Source organism: Aethina tumida, chromosome 4, assembly GCF_024364675.1.
Source record: "Aethina tumida isolate Nest 87 chromosome 4, icAetTumi1.1, whole genome shotgun sequence".
In the NCBI taxonomy this organism is placed as follows: Eukaryota; Metazoa; Arthropoda; class Insecta; order Coleoptera; family Nitidulidae; genus Aethina; species Aethina tumida.
Window position 1 is genome coordinate 26,369,064 of NC_065438.1, and position 22,402 is coordinate 26,391,465.

A 22,402-nucleotide genomic window follows, 5' to 3' on the forward strand; every position below is an offset into this window, starting at 1 on the left:
ACAAGAACTAAGTACACGTTTGTCTGCTATACCTTAAAGAAATGAAGAAAAGAAAACAAGAAATCGACGATTCGTTTTCTGATTGATTTTTACAAAAATATCTTAATGCGTTTCGGGTGTAGTTTTTTCTTTACAGGCAGTATAGATTGCTTCATTTAATACGTTTTTTGTGTACCCTGACTAATATTTACATTATGAGCTTGCAATTCAGTTACAAATTCAGGTGCTCTAAGAAAAGGTTGTTTTCGAGCAGTAAATGCTGAAATATAGTTGGAGAGAGTTCACGACCTAAATGATGTTCAGGCGAACTACCAGTTTCTCTAAAGTCTCCAAAATCGATTACTAACAGTTTGAGAAACACTAGACCTCTCAGCTGTCTCTATTTACCTTAAGACACTTTGAAGCTGCCCTTGCTTGATTAATTTTTTACAAAGTTAAATGACCTTGTTCCATCGCAGAACACAATAACTTTTATACAATAAACACGTAACACTTCGGCAAAATGAAAGAAAAGCTAATGTATATTTGTATTTCTAAGAACTTGACAGTATAGCACAAATAATAAAAATATAATTAGAAAATTAAAATCATACAATATTTGCAAAGAAAAGTAAGATTAAGTAATTTATATGAATTTTTATTTAATATTTTTCTGTATTATATCACATATACATAATATACATTTGAATGTTTCAAGCTAAAGTTATGCATCTAATTTTAACATAAATAATTTTTTAACAAAAATAATTTAAAAATATGCAACGCAAATAATTATTGATTGTATTGCTAAATGTGGCGAAAAATGATTGCTGGTCTGAACAATGGAGTAAACTTAGTGGAACAATACTTAAAATAAGTATGATAAAGTGTATGATAAACGGCGCATATTATTTTACGTATTATCTGTCTATTAAGAGGCCAAGCGATCAATGCAACTGTCTACTGCTTTCAAATTGATCAAGAAACATTTACTCAGCTAGTTTAGTCAATAGAAAAGGCGTTCTGCTTTCTTCTAAGAAAGCTTCAAAATGTTAAGACCAGAGGTTTCTCAATGATTATTTCTGTCATTGTCCAATTTTTTACGTAACAAGCGGTTTAATTCAGAAGTGGAAGTCGAAACAGATATTGATATTTTTCTACTATCTATCTCGTGGGTTAAATTTGCTTGTAGGCTAAAGTTCTGTTATTTTAAATTTAAATGTTATCTTTTAATTAGGTATGTATTATTGTTAGAATTTCAATTAACAATATATTTTTTAATCAACATACAAATCTATCAAAATATTCGAAATCTAAAAATTAACCTTTTAGAAGCCAATTTGTGAAGTGTTTGTTAGCCAATATTTTATTCCACTTGTTACAAAACTTTTACATCTGTTTGCGAAAAATTAATTCAAAAGGAACGTAAAAATCATAGCCGTAGGAGAGTATTTTTTAGTCTTTAATAATTAAGAAAATTACTTAATTATGAGATAAACCCTTGAAAAATAGATAATTAAAACTATTTTTCTATACTATACTTCCATAAAATGGTAGTTTTATTTATATAATATTCCAATATTCTTGAAAAATAAAATAATTTACGATATTTAACTACTACTTAATTAAAAAACAAATTCCTAAAAGAATATGATTTTTAATTTTTCCACAGAATTATAAATATGCATGATTTTGTTATGAAATTTGGTGTACCCATTTCACTGTGTGCTTAATCTAGTGGATTAGTTAGAATTTCTATAAAAAATCTTCTTGTAAGATTTCTTCAATTTGCATACATAAAAAATTACCCTATGTTTTGGGTCAAAAAGCGTGACAAATTGTCTATAAGTATATATAGAAAATATAAAAATTACGGGAATGTCCCGTTTTAAAATGAGACACACTGTATATATTTCGTGACACATTGTATATATTTTTCATTGTTCACATTGTTTCTCTCAAATATGCATAGAGTAAATGCACAATTGGATAAGATAAAATATAAAAATTTATATTATTAATAACAGACGTTACAAAAAATATATTAAACAATAAATATTGTAAATATTTTGAATAATATATGGTGATTAAATGTATTAAATCGATTAATTATGTTTATATACATACAGATATATATTTATGTGTATATGTAGATATTTTGTATTTAGAGACGAAATTTCCGCGTCATTAATACCATATGTTTACCAGTCACTTAAACACTTCAAAAATATATTTTTCGGATAATTTTGATCGTTCATATAATGTTTATTTTCTGATACATGTATGTACTTGATTAATAAGTAATAGTATTACCTGCAGTGAACGAAATAGAAAATTATTAAAATAATTATTTCAAGCAATTCTTTATCAGCAAGTCAACATTTTTTCATCGGTCAATATCTGTACACATTAATTTTTTTTCAAGGTAATATCAAATTTGAAAATATCCTACATAAAAAACATAAATATATTTAAATAATAAAGAGTCTTATTATTCGAGGTCCGAAATTCCCCAGCATACTTTCTATTTATCAATTGCTTTCAAGTATAATTTCATGTTCAAATAAAGGTCAAGATTTAAATTACAATTAGAATTTATATACATTATAAAAATATAATTTATAGTCTTAAGAGATTATTGACGCAAGGTAACAAATCTTTTTATCAAAGGGAGTTAAAATAATCTATATACGTACCTGGTAATCAGATTTATATATCATTTGAGAATATATGTGAATTTTTTGCAATATATTTATTGACATTTATTAATATTATATTATTTTTTTCTTTGAAATTTCTTATTTATATAAAGTTTTATGTTTATTAATTTCACCGTCAAACAAAGTATATATATTCTCTTATGCTTTTCTAAATATTTGTATGAATTATAACAGGTTATTCTCTAATTATTTATTTACACAATTTACATGAATGATATCACTCGAGGCAATTTGTGCTTTGTTTTTAATTTAATTTTAATTAAATTATTTATCAAGAATGATAATTTGGTATCAAAATAAATTAAAATACATAATGATTAATATTAACAATAAGAATTTTAATATTCAATATTATTGATTACTAAGAGCGATTTGTTAATATGTTAATCAACTCGTCAGGTCAGGTCGAAAATTGGGAAAAGGATCTATCTAATTTTTTTTTTTTTTGAAAATAATAAATAATAATTAAAACTATTGAGGATAAATACAAAATATATTTGTTGGGAAGATATTATCGTAGATTAAAAAACAATGTTTTTTGTAAACCAATAATTAGAATAATCTTTATTAAGGTATATTAGTAAATTAAAAATAAAAAGGTTTAATGATGTAAATAATTTAGCAAATTGCCTTTGTTAAATCTCCAATTTTAGATAAAAATTCCTATAAATCCTTACACAATGCAGTAATTAGGTTTCACATAATGGCTGATAAAGAATAATTGTGAATTCCCCCACTTAAGTTTGTTAAAATATCAGAGCTGGTGCAAAACCAGGTGAATGGCTAACGAGGACATGTATCGAGTAAGAAATACCTGATAGTTCCTCGTGAATGGATCGCGGCCTAGATGTAACACGACAGTGATAGTGATAGTGATTATTTCGCCAATTTCTAATCGAAGGCTGTGATCATGGGCATCTCTGACGCCGAGAATCCTAACGGATTAAATAAAGAACAAGAAGTCTTAAGGTAATGCCTTCAACAATTCTTTTTATGAGGCAACAAATTATAAATTATCAGTATACTATGACAAGAATGTTAATGATAAAAGTTGTTTATGGGGGGATATGTGGTTTGAAATAATCTATAATAATCGTTATATAGTGATGGAATTGCCATTGTTTGATCACTTTATTCTTATTACTTTTTGTAGCGGTTTTAATTTATTTAGTAGTAGTAGTATTTAAATAAAATAAATAATACAGCTCCAAATTGTATTTACTTTCTAGTATTGTTATAATGTGATTACCCAGTCCAAACCATTAAGTATTTAAGACATAATTTGAAAGACAATTTACAACAATAAATTTAATTAAGAATTGTACGTTTTTTATGTGTTGTCCCTGCTCTGAGAAAAATTTAGGAAGTATCATACAAGGTTATTCAGCTAACTTGAACTATTTTTTTATTTATTATAAACACCTTTGTTATTTTCAATGCAACGTCCTGTATATTTTTGAATTTTTAAATTTTGTATAGAATTGCAAATAAAATATGGCTTATACTTAAACCAAATTAAATAGTTTTTGAGTTTTAATATTTTTAAAATTTTGATTGACTGATGGTCAAACTATAATATATATGGAGCCACCAATTTTGATGCAGAGAAGTTCATTTCTTGTAAAATATCTGTTAATATTCATTATATATATAAAGAATGCTTTTACCAATCGAAAGATTTTTTAATATTCAATTTAATTATGGTAAAACTAATAAAAAATAATTAAAATTTTACTCTGTATATAATTTGACAGTACTAATAATGACTTCATATAGGATGTCTTTTGGTTAATGTGTATTTCAAAAATATACTTTGTACCATCAAATTCAGTGACTTTACAGACATTTTAGTTAAACCATCAATATGTCAATATTTTTGAAAAAAAAATTAATAACTCAAAAACTCTATTGGCTTCAGGTGTTGGACAAGGTATAACCATTTTATTTTTAATTACATATGGAATTTAAAAATCCAAAAATATACAGGGTGTTTCATTGAAAATAACAAAGTTTACGTCACTTGTGGTGAATGATATTAAACTTAATATTAAATGATTTGTCTAGCTTTTTTATAAATAAATATAATAAAATTATTTTAAGAAATATTTTTCCTACTGCATGAATATGTGTTATTAAATTAATGACAATTAAATTACGTATATAATTATTCAAAAATAGAAGTAATTAATTAGTTCAAATTTGTACAATTATATTTACTCAGTTAATACTAAAATAATAAAGATTTAACTACTTAATGCTGGAGTTTTTTCATAACAATTCCATAAAACAATTACAATGGTTTCATAATAGTTTATAAACAAATTTATGCCATATTGTTTCTAAAAAAAGATTTTTATTGAATCATTACACTACATGGTACGAATATTACAAACATAATTTTTTATGTTTGTAATATAATTATTATTTTTTAGTGAAGAAGAACATTCATCATGGAAATTTTGGAAAAAGAGAAGATACATAGTTGCATTTCTAGCGTTTCTAGGTTTCTTCAATGTCTATGCATTAAGAGTAAATTTAAGTATTGCCATTGTGGCAATGACAGATAAATCTGATGGAAAGGTAATTTAAATTTATATACAAATTTACAATCTAGTAGTTTTTTTAAGTAGATATTTCTAATCAACATATACGTACATATATGTAAAAATGAGTCAAAAATTGAAAATGATAATTCCTACAATACAATACATTGATAAATTCCAAAATATCTGATTAATGCATGTTTTGTTTTTGTGTTATTTTATCAATTACAGACACCAGAATTCGACTGGGATAGTAAAATGCAGGGCTTGGTACTAAGTTCGTTCTTCTACGGATACATAACCACCCAATTGGTAGGTGGTTATGTGGCAGGTCGAATTGGCGGTAAAAAAGTTTACGGATGTGGAATTGCTGTAACCGCAGTTTTAACAGTTCTGACACCATGGATGGCAAAAACCAGCATCTATCTTCTTATTGCTGTCAGAATCATCGAGGGAATTTTTGAAGTAGGTGACATTCAACAAAGTTACGTTCTTATATAATTTTTTTTGCGTGTGTCAGTACGTTGTCAACAAGGAAATGTACTATCATTATTATAATTATTTACATGGATTACACAAACAAAATTAATATAGACGTTTACCTAAATCAATTGATTGCATGAATGTTATCTTAATTCTCTTATCAGCCAAACATAACAACCACGAACGTGTTAATAAATTACAACAACTAATTGTTTTATTAACTCAACTATTGTTATTGTTTAATTTAATATAACCCGTCGTTTTAGGGCGTTTCTTATCCGTGTATCCACGCTGTCTGGTCGAAATGGGCTCCCCCTTTGGAAAGAAGTCGTCTTGCAACAATAGCATTTTCCGGAAGCTACGTTGGAACTGTTGTAGCTATGCCATCTTCCGCCTATCTTTCTGATGCTTTCGGTTGGCCGTCTATATTTTATTGTTTCGGTACAGAACTACAAGCTAATAATGAAAATGTGGCTTGACTTTCGGAATTTCCAGGAACAATTGCTATAATTTGGTTTTTGGTATGGATGGTTGTCGTAGCAGAAACCCCAGAAGATGATCCTCATATTAGTCCAGCCGAGTTGAAATACATCACAGAATCTTTAAAGAAAAATAGTAACAGCAAGACACCTAAAGTTCCTTGGCGAGATATTGTAACTTCTATGCCTGTATGGGCCATAGTGTGCTCGCATTTCAGTGAGAATTGGGGATTTTATACGCTGCTAACTTTGTTACCCAAGTTTATGAAAGGTTAATGATAAACTTATCTAATGTAATAAAACTATAATCTTGTTATTTTAGATGTTCTGAAATTCGAGTTGGGAACATCGGGCTTCATGTCTGCTGTGCCATATCTTGCTATGGCCATTATGATTTCAATTGCCGGCCACTTTGCCGATTTGATGCAAGTGAAGAAAATCCTTACCACTACTCAGGTACGAAGGTATTTCAATTGCAGCGGTTTCATCGCCCAAACGGTGTTTATGTTGGGAGCTGCTTATGCACAATCGACTGCAGTTTGTATGGTATGTCTGACGTTGGCTGTCGGACTGGGAGCCTTTGCATGGGCTGGCTTTAGGTAAAATTATTATTTGTTTGTAAACGAATTTCTACTAATTGAGACATATTTATTCGTATTTTTAGTGTTAATCACTTGGATATAGCTCCTCAATTTGCTGGTTTATTAATGGGATTCAGCAACACGTTTGCTACATTACCAGGAATTCTCAGCCCAATTATTGCAGGATATATAGTGACCACACCAGTATGAATTTTAATAATAAAGTTTATGCCAAATTTTTAATATTATTATTTTTTAGACTGCAGAAGAATGGAGAATAGTATTTTTCATTTCGAGTGGTGTCTACCTCTTTGGTAGTGTGTTTTATTTTATATTTGTGTCAGGGGAACTTCAACCATGGGCAATGGATGAGACACCTTCACATCAAAATCAAATACCAATAGAAAATGGATGTCAAAACAAAGCATATGTGCAAACTGATGAACTTTAGTCAAACACACATAAGTGCTCGAGAACAAATAATTGCTTAATCCTATTTTTCAATAATTTACTATTGTTAACAAGTATTACAATTATATGTTTTAATATAATTTTATTACATATATTATATCATTTTATAGTATAACATTTTCACCTATTTTCATTTGTAGCATTTATACAAGTTCTCTATATTAATTAATATTTGACAAAATAGTATTATATTCTTAGTACAAATTATCAATAAGTTATCAATAAAAATTCTGTGGTAACTTATTTAAATTTCAGAATTAAAATAAATTATAAAAAATATATATGTACAAGATAAAATATAAATAATAAAAAATTATTGATATACTAATTGTTTCATTGGGCCACAATAAATATATACAAAATTGATTTAAGTATTATCCAAACATAAATTTATACAATTTGATAAACATTGTATACAACAAATTATTTAATTTAAAAATGCTTCATAGGGAATATTCTTATACATTTACACTGCATCTAACAAATAAACCATTAACAATGCAGATTTTTATTCAATTGTCAATAATAACAACAATCCAAAAGAAATCAAAATTTTTCTATATTTACTTCCTCAGGGTGGATCCACCTTGTCGTGGTCCTGGGGCACAGTACCACTCCACAAACCAGTGGTGGTGGGAAGCTAACGAATCTAACTGCAAGTCCAATCCATCCCATCTCAGATCTTCCTCAGATTGGTCTTGTTCTTCCGTATATGCAAATATACGTCCTGTTTTCTCATATGTGAGTAATCACATATGAGAAATATTATGGTTATGATCTCCGGATCGGTACGCGACACAAAAAAAATCTCCAACAAAAAAAAATCTATACTTACAGTTAATTCTTAAATTATAATAAGTTTTTATGCAAAAGAAAAAAAAGAAAAAATAAAGCAATTATATATTTATGATCAGCATCTCTAGAAGCTATTTCTCATATTATGTTTGATTGAGGGTCTCTTCAGCTTCATATATTTGAATGCATCCAAATGGAAGAGTTTATGGTGCCTCATGAATTATGCTATGCAGAAACTTGTAGTTACACGGTAGACCAGTGTTCGTCCACCTGGAGGAACCTGCAAGAAGGAAAACAATAAAATGTCTTATATTTATTCAGCGACCACCATTTCTAGAGATTCTCCAGTTTTTTGTAAAGTGGCTGATGAACTTTTTTTATTATAAATATTCATTTATATTCATTTATAGCTTTTATATATTTTCTCAATTTTTTTCTGATTATTGTTAATTATAATAAAAAAATATCATTTATTAATAGTAAAATTTGTCTTCAATAATAAATAAACTTAATAATTATATTTCAAATAAATAAAAGTATAACATTTAATAAACATAAAAATATTTAATTTAAAAATAATTTATTTTGTAAGAAATTGTAATTTTTATGTTATTGACAAAGAATATATTTTTTCTCTATTTAGTATTATAAAATTAGTACTGATAAATCATTTATGAAAAGAGGAAAAGTATTAAATAATAAAATTGAGTTCATTGGTCATTCAAATCTGATAACTTAAATTTTATACAAAATAAAAAAAATGTTTTTGTAAATAAAGTTTATTGATTTATTAATGGTTTAATTGATACTCAATAATAAAATTTATAAATAACTATAGATCAACTTAAGTCAAAATAACAATAAAAAAATTTTAAATTATTTAATTTAAAAAGGCTTCATTTAGAATATGCTTACATATTATATTTACAATACATGTAATAAATAAATACACTACAAAAATGTTGATTTTATTTTAAATTGTCAGTAATAATTATCTTGTGAAAAAGAAATCATTATTTTTGTATTTTTAATTATATTAATGTAGTTTATAAGTAAAATACGTCTAAGCTAATTTCACCTAAATATTAAACAAGTTTAAACTTTTATCCATCTTACTAAAACGTAAAATAGCAGATAAATTGGTATTTTCATTTGGATGAATTCGTTAATCACCATATGTACAGCATTGCGTTTGTAAGCTGTTTTACAAACTCGATAATTGTTTCAAAAATCCAAAATTCGGTGTGAATTTGGACCTCTTCAGCATCATAAACCAGAGATCTTCCACCTGAACAAGAAACCTACAAAACGGTAAACATTAAAATGTATCTTAAAAACAATTTTAAAGCCTTGCTTGAATTATTTAATGAAAATTGCAGGTTATCAAGTAAAATTGTGTTTTGATAACTCATTATTTTTTCTTGTAGTCATTGTTTACCATTTATTTGTAAAATGGCTCATTAATTTGAATTTACCAGCATAATCATTTGGTAATTTAAAAATTTTATTTATAAAGTAGCAGATTATAAAATTATTAAAGAATTGATTTTTCATTCAAATTTGATAACTTATATTATTATTATTTGTTAAAAGTTTATTAATGAGTATGAGATAAGATACTAAGTTTGTATTTAAATCGATTTATTCCCCATTATTTTTAAATTCAATGAGCGGATTTCTCTTTTTCTTTGCAAATTAGTTCATGAACTTGTATTCACATTTGGATGAATTCATTAAACCGTCTTCATAAAGCTCATATTCAATTGGTTGCACGAAAAAAATACAATTAGGTGTTATTTTTGAACTTCTCAGCTTCAAATAATTGTCCGCATCCAAAAGGGAGACTTCATGAACTACTATGCAGACCTACTTACACTAGCTACACAGTAGACCACGTGAATAAAAAAGGTTTTTGTAGGTACAAGAAGGAAAACGTTAAAATAAATCTTTAAAACAAATTAATGTGCATAATTTAATGAAATTTCAAATTATCAATTAAAATAGAGTTTTTATAATTCTTTAGTTTAATTTCCCTTTTTTTTGTATTCACTGTCTTCTATTTCTAGACATTTTTCCTATTTATTTATAAAATAACATGCAATTATATAATTTCTCTATTTTTTCTAATTATTGACAAAAAATATATATTTTTGTTGTATATTTAATATTATAAAATTAATATATTATTAATATTAAATTATTATTATAATTATTACTGGTTTTTGTTAATCACACTTTTAAAAAAATGCTATTAAATTATATGAAATTAAAAAAAAAAGTATTGAATAATTAAATTAATAAGTCGATTTTTCTTTAAAATCAGATAAATTATATACAAAATAAAACAAACTAATGTAATAAAAGTTTATTGATTTATTAATGGTTTAATTGGTCCCCAATAATAAAACATATAAATAAATATACACAAACTTAATTCAAAAATTACAAAAACATAAATGCATATAAAAATTTCATAAACATAAAAATTATTTAATTTAAAAATGCTTCATTTGGAATATGCTTACATATTTACACTACATGTAATAAATAAATCACTAGAAAAATGTTGATTTTTCTTCAATTGTCAAAAACAACAATCTTGTGAAAAAGAAATCAACATTTTTGTATATCAGTACAAATTTTCTTTTACACTTTATTCTTAAGCTATGATAATTATATTAATGTGGTTTATAAGTTTTGTGTACAAGAAAAAAACAAAAAAAAATGATAAAGCAATATTATAATACATCTAAAATACGTATAAGCTAATTTCATCTAAATATTAGACAAGCTTAGACTTTTATTCTATTTTAGAATAAAATATAAATGTTATTTGATACTCAGTCGGTTTATTCTACTTTCTTGTCAACTTCAGTGACCAGCATCTCTAGACATTCTCCTCTTCTTCGTAAAATGGCTGATTAACTTGTATTCACTATCATAGACATCTGGTATTTCCATTTGGACGAATTCATTGAACACCATATGTACAGTATTGCATCCATAAAGCTGCTTCTCATATTCAATTAGTTGCTTGAAAAATCCACAATTAGGTTTAATTCTTGGCCTCTTCAGCTTCACATAATTGTACGCTTCCAAAAGGGAAAGTTGATGGTGCTTCATGAAGTATGCTATGCAGATACTTGCAGACCTACTCACACCAGCTACACAATAGACCAGTGTTCGTCCACCAGAACAAGAAACCTACAACAAGGAGAACATTAAAATATTATTGTCTCGCTTGAATAAATTAATGAAATTGCCAGTTATCAATTAAAATTGGATGTTTATTTAATCTCCGTTAAGTACATATACAAATCCGTTAATTAACAAAATATTTGCATCAAAGGAATTTTAAATATTTACAAATTACCCAACACTTAGCTAAAAATATTTCGTTAATAAAAGCAAACATGTTTAGATTAATAAAATATCAGTAAGGATTTCACCTTTCAGAAAATCGAATTAAATGTGGCCGATGAAAGTCGGAATGACAAATTAATGTTACATGTTACAGTCGGGTTTCAGGTACAAATATTGTCAAGTTGCCAAAAACATGGCATGTTCCTTTCCACGTTGAAACTTAATTTGAATAATTTATTATATTTTGCATGTGCACAATAATTAACTGATCACCTGACACTTGGAGTATGTATTTTTTTGAGTTTGTAACTAAACATACAACAAACTTAGAAACATAATTAACAAAATAAATCACTTTATCGGAGTGAAAGATGTTGATTAAACACAAATAGACGAAAATACATTAGTGATCTTCATCCTTAAATAAAAAGTGTATATTTTTTTTAAAATTTTGTGATAATACATCTTTGTAAACAGGATAAGTAAGTTTACATTCAAAATAAAACTTAGTTTTAGTTCTCAAATTCTATTTTGGTCGTCCCACTCACATTTTTACCGGAGTACCGCTAATTAGACATATCCGAATCCTGTATTAACAAGTTATTCTGTACAGCTGTGCAGGAAGTTTTGCCAAAACTATTAAAATAACATTAAATCTTATTTCTATTATTGTTATGCTTGTTTATGTAATGATGGGTGAGTGAGTGGTGGATTAAAATTCAAATCTCTAAATTAAACACTCCAAAACATGATAAAAACAAAGTGCGTGATGTTAATGAAGTGTTTATATTGGAAAATCAATATTTATCGATGCTATAAAATTGTTTGCTTTCATGTTAATTTAATTGCCAGATTAAATCAAAAAAGAACACTTGGGTCAAGGAGTTAATTAATGAGAAATTACGGCCGGAATTTATTTGATGTTCCTGGCATGAGTAATGTTTCCAAATTTACGAAGGATACGCTCCAATAATAGAGAATTGCTTCTGTCGGATTAAGATGCGTCGTGAATCACGATGTGCATCATTCGCATTTCAAAAATAACATAAGGACTTAATTAACTTCATTACAACATTGTTGCTCAAGTACAAATTATTTTAGTTAACTTTAAATGTGCCACATCAAGAGTATCCAATTTCGCTCGTGGCTTCTTGAAACCTTGAACTTTAACATATCTTTGGCGACTCGGAGACTAATTAAATCAGAATATTAAATTGTTATTTATTTCCGCCTATTGTTTTCTGGTTACGTGACCATAGAACATTACAATTCGGATAATAAGTAATACACTAGTCATTACTTTAATTTAAATTACTTATTTTTTTCATACTATTAATCGGTTTAATAGAATGTTCTGAAAATAACTTCAATGATTTAAATTAATATGTTGTTATTTAGTGAAGATTATGGGGATTCCTCAACCATAAAATGTTGAAGAGACGATTTTAAGTCAGACCTTACATTGAAGATCTTTTAGGGAGTCCAAATGAGCTTACTTGTCACTTCAAAAAATCCAAGATATGATAATAAATGGGAATGTAGCCATCTCAGCTGAACAGGTATAGAACATTTTCACAACTCAATTGACAATAAATAATCATCTGATGTCAGTTATCTTTGGTAGAAATAAATCAAGCAGTGGAACAGATCCAAGGTGGCTTATGGCAAATTGAGATGGATGTGAGGTTCAGCTTTGTCATTAGTCAGTTGTGGAGGCGTTTAAAAAAACTGGTACTTCGGATAAACAATATCCAGGTCGTAAAAACTGAGCAATAGCAATTCAAATCTTCTCTTACTACACCTGAATCGGTAGTGACGTTAAAGAAGCATATAATGTACTCATTACACTCAAGAAGACCTCTTATTAGAGATAATCGCGAGAAAAGATTGGAATGGTGTGAAGATTTTCAAAACTGGGTTAAAAAAAATTGACAGACACCAAGGAATCTAGATTTGTTTTTCATCCATCTTCTCGTTGAACATCATTATTGGTAATAAAACTAATGTTTTTTCTAAATGAGTTTTTAAGGGCAAAACAATATTTAAGCAACATTCTACTGCCAATTCTCCTTTCATTTAGTGGAGCTATTACTGAAAATTTCTGTCTTATACAAGATAATACTCGACGCATTGGATGACCAACAAAATAATTGAAGTTTTACTCCTATGGCCTGCAAAACTTAAATTCCATAGAGAGAGTGTGGAACGTGCTTCAATGAAGAATTTTTCCACAAATAGGTAATGTAAATAACTCCTTTAGATTTAGAAAGCTGTTGCGAACAAAATGGACTGAAAAACTTTAAAGTGATGCTGACCACTTTATTTTGTTTGTCTAATAGACCTAATGTAAAGTAGTTATAAACAGAGGGCATACTCTTTATTAAAATTATTTTTGATTATGTTTATATTTTAAAATTAACCAATATTGTTTACCTTAATTTGGATTAAATAAACAAATGTATAATATTAAATTTGGTATTTTATTTAACAAAAGTCTAGAATAAAATTCAGAGGTTTACCAAAATATCCTTAGATCTTATTGTATGTGTGACTTGGAGGGAAAAGAATTTACTCCACTGATGATGACATTGCTAAAAACGAATACTTATTTTGAAATAATGAACCAAATGAAACAGAAAAACTTTAGATTGAGTGTATCGACCTGAGATATGATGTTGAAATATAAAATAAATTTAACCCAAACATTTTTTATTGTCAAGGCCAATTACTTAACACACTACTTTGAAATGATGTGTTAAGGTCATTCTCTCGATCAACGAATTTGAATCGGTGTTTAGTAGAAAGCTTGAACTTACCTCATGAATGAGATCGGCAGCTTCACTGAAGTAGGGCAGTAACCTGGAACTTCCCGTGTCCAGAACGGAGATCTTGTGGTAAACGACACCGTCGTCGTGACAGGGTGTGTCGGGCAACTCGGGCGCCACATTCACAATGCAAACGATGTTGAGCGCCTGCAGGACGCCCGGATTGATGGACGAAGCCGAACTTAAAATTAGATTGTCCGTGAGCTGCGACAGATTGCCCACGAGATTATTGTGGAGAGCAGGTGCCGCTATTGGACTGAAAACGAAAGTGATTTTTAATTAGAATGTCCTTTCGTTTAACGTAGTTACTTTCATAATTTACTAATAAATATAAAACATTATTGACTTTAATTTTTTTTTAACCATTTAGAAAAAGTCATTTATAATATGTAAACTTTAATATTCTATATATACTTGTAAATAAAATAAATAACATCTCTATATAGTTATAATTAACATAAGATTGAGATAATTATTAAAGTAGAAACATCTCTAAATTCGAATTAATAAATAATATCTCAAAAAGTAGGAAATAAGATTGTAAAAAAAATAAAGACAAAAATTTTCAAGCCAGTTTTTGTTTATTTAATATAAATTTCCTCAAAATGACTGAGTGAAGTCCTCAGGGTATATAAATATAAAATTGAACTTGTGTGAATAGGCAATATTTTATTATGAATTTTGGAGGATATTAAATTTCTTAGAGAAGTAATTAAAAAAATGCTTTTCAAATGTAAAAAATGATATAGGCCTCTGTCGAGTTAAGTATATTTGTTCTGAACAAATAATTACATAATTTTATTACAATTCTGTAATTTTTATATCCTGTTAATAATTAATAATATCCCAAAATATATAAATAATATATATATTATAATATAATTTGTCGTAGTCAAAAATTAAAGAAAATCTAAAGGGCTTTTTTATTAAAAATATAAGTTATTTAATTTAATATACTTCCAAAAAGCCTACATACACAAATTTACATAAAAAAATATTGCATATTCAAAAGTCTGACAAAATTAATAATTTCATTTTTCTGCCAAAACTTGTGAATTAAACAATTAACAATTAGTTATAGTTAATATAAAATATATCATTAAAATGTATAACTGAGTGATATCATCAGTGTACTATACACATATATATATATGTATACAAGCAGAAAATTATCCTTGTGTGAATAGGTAATAAGTATTTTATTACGAATTTTGAAGGATACTAAATTCCATGGAGAACTTATTTTTTAAAAAAGAAATGTTCCAACATTTTCTCCCATCTACATCATTTTTATAGTCAAAAAATAATATTTATTAGAATATTTCTTATTAAAATATAAGTTATTTAATTTAAAACCCTTCAAAGTAACCACATACCAAATTTCACGTCAGAATGTTACAGATTCAATAGTGCCAAACAGAATTAAACTCACATTCTTAAGTGTTCATGTATTACTGAGTGGTGGCATCAGTGAATTAGGGTAATCATATATAAAATTGAGCTTGGTAAATAAGCAATACGTATTTTATTACAAATTTTGAAGGATACTAAATTTTATGGAAAACTTGCTTTTTAAAAAAGTAACATTTTCTTCTATTTTCAAATGTAAAAAATCTATATTAGTATACCATTTTTATTAATTTATAACATCTTATTAAATTATAACATATGTTATTTAATTTAAAACCCTTCAAATGTAAAAAATGATATTATACATAATCTATACTATATTAGTATACCAGTTTTATAGTCGAAAAATAACATTTATTAGAACTTATTAAAGTATAAGTTATTTAATTTAAATAGTGTGAAGCAACATTAATATCACATTCTTATATTTGTTTCCTGGTCAGTTAATTAAATAATAAATAAAATGTAAAAAGTATCTTAAAATATCAGATTATTTAATTCATTAGTTTTAAAAATCAGTTATTGTTTGTATAAAATATATCATTAAAATATATTACTAATTGGAATGAATTAATTTTAATAACTTGAAGCCTTGTCTATGAAATACAGTGTGTGTAGCATTTTTGAAGGATCTGTTTAGTTGTAAATGTGGAGCTTTGTCGAGTGATAACTATAATTTAATAAAATTAAGTTATAAATAAAATAATTAAGGGATATTTTCCTTTTAAGGGATAATACTACATTTATGTTAATTTAATATAAAAAAGTATTTTAAAAATTTCCAAAAAATATTCCTAAGCAATATACATAATATAAATATGTTATAAAAAATATAATATTACCGCAATAATTTTTATAAAATTGTATAATATTCATTCATTTTCTAAGAATTTTTTTTATTGATTTTTATTTGATTCATTTTTAATTTATGAGTTTAAAATTTATTTCAGCCGTATACAGTGAGATTAAAAAAAAATTGACATGCATCAAATCAGGTCTTATCACATTTAAGAGACATTTTTTTTCTCCAGGGGAACTTTTTACAATCTCATTATATATCAAATTCCATACAAAACATTATCTATTTATAATTCCATGCAATAATTTCTAATCACATCTACCTTAATATTTATAAATTCGTGTAATAAATTTAAGTACTTGATATTTTAATATATTGTGGAAAAGTGGTATCATGATAATAGTTATTATGTAAAAGTAAACTTACATAATAAGGTATTTTAATATGTTATAGAATATTATCAAAATTAAAATATATACACTTAAAAAACGAGTACTGAAAATGAATCTTGGTTAATTTCCAACTAAATTTAATTAATTATTATCTGACGATTTATTTATGTATTTACTTTTACTTTAACCAGGTGGAAGTCTAGAAATATACACAAAACAAGTTTGTTTTTCTTTCTGCTTGGAATGAAGTTTAGGAATGTTGTGATGACTTTAAATAACATTTTTTTATTTTTAGGCGTTTCTTAACATGTTTCATATTTTTTTACTCAAATTACCTCAAATTTCATATTTTTATCATGAGTATTTTAACCGTTGTACCTTAACCTAACCCAAGGCTAATTTTATTTAAAAATAGTACTAAGTATAATATATATTGATAAATACAGTTTTATAAAAAGGAATTTGAACTATTTATTAAATTAAACAGCGGATGCAATTCATCGTTGATAAGTGCTGAAACGAATCCAAAATCAGATTTCAAATGCATTAAATCATAACATTCGTCGCATTAATGTGTTCAGAAAACAAATAGCACCCGCGTTCACAACTACTACATCTTAGATTTTCGTCCAGACAGTTAATATCCCAATTTTATTTATACGATTATAATTACACGTGCCACCATTCAGGATTTATAATGTAATTAAATAAATATATAATTTATGCGGTCCAATATTTCATCGTACGCAGAAATGGCGACAATTTAAAACGTTGGCAAGGTTTCTGGGGCAAATTGCATGCATACCTTGTCGAAAAACTACTGACTAACCGTATTCATAGCCTCTTGCTTCAATCGTACAGAGATATTTCCTCCGTCTACTATATTTAGATGGCCATAAAATCCCGAGATAATTGTAAAATGTGATAAAACACTGCACAATAACAATGCTATAATTATAATTGTAAATTGGCAATAAAAATGAACGAAATACATATGTGTCAAGATTGGGCTGAATTCTTTTCAAGTAGGTGAACTCGTGAACACCTAAAAATAAAAATATTGAGTCGTCAAAATATTTCGAAATGGAATTCCAGACAGAAAGAAAACAAAAAAACTATTTTTGGTAAAGTATGTGTTTTATGATGATATAATATTAAATTTTAAATGGCCAAACAATTTTTAGGAAATTTATTTTCAGTTTATAATGAGATTATTTACATATTTTATTTGCACTTAAAATTAAACATATATTTTTATATTATATACTAAATAATATTATACAATACAATTAACTTAAATAATTTAATATATTAAATCAAACATATATAATATATATATATATATATATATATATATATATATATATATATATATATATATATATATATATATATATATTGTTGGTAATTTTATTAAAATAGTTACAAATAATGAATTTAATATGTACTTGAAATATGAAATTCTATAAATAGAGAAGAATAATTGATTTTATTTTAAAAGTATCAGTTTATTACTAAATGTTAAATAAGTTAATTAAGCTTGAGAAGCCATAATTAAGAGAAATACAGCGAAATACTTTGGATATTTAGATAAAAAATCAATGTTAAAAATTATATTAAATTAAAAGAAAAATAAATAAATAAAATTCATTAAATTAAAATCAAAATTTTAAGTTTTTATACTCATTTATTGAATATCTTTTAATATTTTAGTTTAATAAAAACTGCAGAAAATTAAAGTTAAAGTTTTTATAGTCATTTTTTTTCTTTCAGATCAATAAGTTAAGTAAGTTTTTTAATTAAGCCTCCCAACCTCTTAATTAAATAAATTAAATAGCGAATGTTCATAATAATTAAATGAAAAACAACGAAGCAAAATACTTTATATCAAAATCAAAATTATGTTTCAAAAATTTAAAATAAAAAAATAAATAAAATTTAATAATAATAATAATGGTTTTTATACATATTTATTTAAACCTTTCAACTTGATAGTTAAATAAAAATATTAGAAAATTAAAAAAGGAACAATATTTTAGTTCAACTTTAATAGCTATATAATTGGATCAAAAAGAGAATATGTACAATAATTGAAAGAAAAACAATTAATTAAAATATTTTCAATCAAGATCAAAGTATTATTTTAAAAATTTAAAATATATTATAATATTTTCATAATTTTTTAAACATTTATTTTAAGCCTCCCAACCCCTTAGTTAAATAAAAATTATAGAAAATTAAATACGTGAACAATATTTTTGATTACTTATGTAATTACACTGAATTATTTACAATAATTAAAAAAAGACATAAATAAACAAGATAAAAATTATAATTTAAAAATTTAAAATACTCTATAATTTGTAGAAAATGAGTTTTTATACATTTTTATTTTAAATCTTTCAACTTATTAAATAAATAAAAATTTTAGAAAATTAGAAACAATAACAATATTTTAATTTAACTTTAATACCTGCAAAATTATATTACTTTAATACTTTAAATCAAGATCAAAATTCTATTTTTAAAATTATATTACATTTTCACAGTTTTTTTTACATATTTATTTTAAATCTTTAGAGTTTTCATTGCTAGTTAAATAAAATGTTTCTTGTGAAAAAATTGGACATTCTCTGTTACTTGATGAGGTAATGCATAAATATGAAAATAATATTAGATCATTTAGAATAAAATGCAATGTATAATATATAATCATACTTAATTTTACGTACCACTTTTTACCATTTATTTTTAACATTGATAAATTATATTAACTGTATATTTTCAACAGATGCATATCTAAGATGCAGTTATGGTAAACTTATGGTAGTTTTTTGAGGATGGTTTAATTAACATATGTTATTTTAAATTTAACCTTGTAACTAAATGTCTCTGACAAAACAAAACAAAATATATAATTTGTTAATTTAGTTGGCGCCAGGTGGAAACGAAGTTCAATATTTTTAGATTAATCTGTGCATTAAAAAAAATATTGTTTCCTGTAGGTTTTAATTTTAATACAGGATACATTGCCAAAAATTCGGCCACTTAAATTTGAACCAGCATACGAATGACTTTTTATTACGTGACATTATAAAGAGGCACGTGCATTGAAAATATTAATTAAGTAAATGAAAATTAAATCAGACAAGCTAATAAAATAATACACGGACTCAGTGTCACAGTGTTAGCGTAATATTTTACCTGGAACCGATGTCAACATTGGAATCCTTAAGGAGTTCCTGGTCAGCCTTGAAATTTTGAAAATTGGCCGGATTCTCCAAAACCGTCTGGACCTCCATCATAACTGCCCGTCATTAACTAACTGTTCCGATTGTGTAGAAAAAAACCCGTGAAAAATATAACAATTGCGTGTTGTAGCAGGAGAGCGTGCGATACGACTGACTCATGTACACAAGTTGTGTTTACCTGTGCTTTAAAGTAAGATTGAAATAAAAGCAGACATGCGCCCAGGAGTCCGAATTCCATTGAAAATATTTGTGTAAACATTCGCATTCCTTTCAGTATTTTCAGCGGCGAGTTGCTGAAACGATGACCGATGATGATTCAGGTTTCCAGGCGACCGTATAAAAATTAAATCGGTCTCTCTCACGATCCGAATCGATTCGGCGTGTGGAATTCCTGGATTGTTATCTTTTCGACATATAATTGGACGCGACTATTTTAGGTTGGTGTTTCGAGATTTAGGGTTTGAGAAATAATATTTGTATGAAAGAATGCGAACACATGTTTATTGGTCATTATGACAGAACCTGTCTATTATTTGTCGTAATAGTTTTTTATGCCTGATGTTAAAAATTTCGATATTTGACTCAAAAGTAAAATTAAACAAAAATAAATAATTTATTAAACATGAATATTTATTCATTACAAAAAACCCTTTCTCTAAATCGGGGTACATTTCTTATTATTCCATTCTTACCATCTTCCTAAGCCTACAAAAAATGTTGATGACATTATTTTTCATAAATAAGATTAATATACTAAATGACAAATAAATTGCAAAACCAAGAAGAGGGTGTCCAAATTTAATATTCTTTTGGTAAAACAGATTTTGTATCAAGAAGTAAACGAAAAAAATTTGGTAATGTTTGGTACAGGTTTTCTCATGTAAACTTATTTTTTACTACAATTTAAAAAAAATTGTTATTCATTTTTTTATTTTTAAAAATTAAACTGGTTGAATCCAATATTAATGTTTAGTAATGGTAAAATGCCTGGAGCGTGAAATGTATCGCCAGCTAAGTTATTTTGAAAGAGGCCGAATTATTAGTGTACTGGAGGTGGATTTCAATAAATTGGTAATTGTACTAACAGAAATCCAACTACTGTTGAGATATTGTCAAGTGTGGTTTGATAGTATCAAAAATTAGAGAAGACAAGGCATCGGACATCGATGGGATACGGGTGTGGTTAAAGATTGACGTTTAAGACTTATGGCCTTCAAAGACTGACTTTCGGCAATTAGATCTTTGGCTGATGAGTGGTTAGGAAAACAAGGGCATGTTGTAAGTGCCCGAACAATTTACCGCCGTATAAGGTCATTTGGATTGCAGCATTATCGGCCCATCTTTTGCTACCTCTGATGGCTGAACATCGAAGACAACGACTGCAGTGGTGTAGACAACGACAACATCGGAATCTGGAATAACATCCAGTCGTCTTCTCTGATTCCGCTTGGCTAACATAACGGATGAAATAGAGTAAGACAACTTCGGGGAGAAACACGTCAATCTTAGTTTGGGTAGAAAGCTATGAAATTTACCCCAGCCCCCAGGGTCTTAAGAAGTTCTAAGACATGATGTACAGGTAGCTTGGGATAATATATCTGAAGAGACATTTTGTTTCCAAATTATAATCGTTTACTTCTGTTACAACACCCATGTTTTACCAAAATATTAAATTTGAACACGCCCTTCTTGGTGTTGCAATTTCTTCATGATTGAGTACATATTAGAGAGGAAGTAATATCATTTCTACGCATATCGATATTTGATGATATTTTGTCAGGTCATTGTGTATTTCGGCATGCCAAATTAATTTTACGGTTATTGTGACTTCTTCATTTCCCAATAATTCAATATTAAACTTTTTTCCCAACTTGGGCTGAAACATTTTCAATATTTATCCAAGTGAATTAGACGTTCGTAAAAGCCAAAGATGGTTCTCCAAGTTCAGATCCAATAATTTTCTTAACTCTCTGACTCCTTTCGATCAATAAGACCAACGACATTAGACAGCAACATGCTAAGGAGCAGAAGTGGAAGCAAATCAATGTCAAACGATTGAAGAGTAGGTGTTTGGGTCACCTAATATCTGTCCAAAGAGAACAAATCCAACCGATCCATCACATGCAACGTAGTGTTTAAACGGCGCCATACAGAACCGTTTTTTGATCGATTGAAGACGAAAATGGGTCCAAAATGCAAAAGAGCTGTCTCCAAATGAATTACCACAAAGTATAACCATAAATCCCAAAAAAAGTGCTTCTGTATATTTTGTAGGATATCGCAGAATTGTTCCATTTAAATTCTTAAACCT

At 26.8% G+C, this 22,402-nt stretch overlaps 2 protein-coding genes across 2 annotated transcripts; one reads left to right on the plus strand and one right to left on the minus strand.

The window, feature by feature from the left end:
• Nucleotides 1-3,490: 3,490 nt before the first annotated feature.
• Nucleotides 3,491-7,569, plus strand: LOC109594014 (sialin). Its single transcript, XM_020009177.2, has 8 exons — nt 3,491-3,668; nt 5,132-5,279; nt 5,474-5,707; nt 5,992-6,166; nt 6,221-6,475; nt 6,527-6,803; nt 6,869-6,989; nt 7,045-7,569. The coding sequence occupies exons 1-8, from the start codon at nt 3,610-3,612 to the stop codon at nt 7,234-7,236; spliced, it is 1,461 nt and encodes a 486-aa protein (XP_019864736.1). The 5' UTR covers nt 3,491-3,609; the 3' UTR covers nt 7,237-7,569.
• A 2,838-nt stretch (nt 7,570-10,407) lies between these two features.
• LOC109594022 (dual specificity protein phosphatase 18) lies at nt 10,408-20,236 on the minus strand. The gene is made up of 3 exons (XM_020009185.2): nt 20,045-20,236; nt 14,231-14,495; nt 10,408-11,255 (listed from the first exon to the last, which is right to left on the minus strand). Exons 1-3 carry the CDS (start codon nt 20,143-20,145, stop codon nt 10,923-10,925), a joined length of 699 nt encoding a protein of 232 aa, XP_019864744.1. The 5' UTR covers nt 20,146-20,236; the 3' UTR covers nt 10,408-10,922.
• Between the last annotated feature and the right edge of the window lie 2,166 nt (nt 20,237-22,402).

Coding starts and splice junctions, on each gene's coding strand:
- LOC109594014 (XM_020009177.2), top strand. CDS start 3,610: ATGGGCATCTCTGACGCCGAGAATCCTAACGGATTAAATAAAGAACAA. Junction 5,280..5,473: donor CAGATAAATCTGATGGAAAG/GTAATTTAAATT, acceptor TATCAATTACAG/ACACCAGAATTCGACTGGGA. Junction 6,476..6,526: donor GTTACCCAAGTTTATGAAAG/GTTAATGATAAA, acceptor TTGTTATTTTAG/ATGTTCTGAAATTCGAGTTG.
- LOC109594022 (XM_020009185.2), bottom strand. CDS start 20,145: ATGATGGAGGTCCAGACGGTTTTGGAGAATCCGGCCAATTTTCAAAAT. Junction 14,496..20,044: donor AATGTTGACATCGGTTCCAG/GTAAAATATTAC, acceptor TTTCGTTTTCAG/TCCAATAGCGGCACCTGCTC. Junction 11,256..14,230: donor CTGCCGATCTCATTCATGAG/GTAAGTTCAAGC, acceptor TCCTTGTTGTAG/GTTTCTTGTTCTGGTGGACG.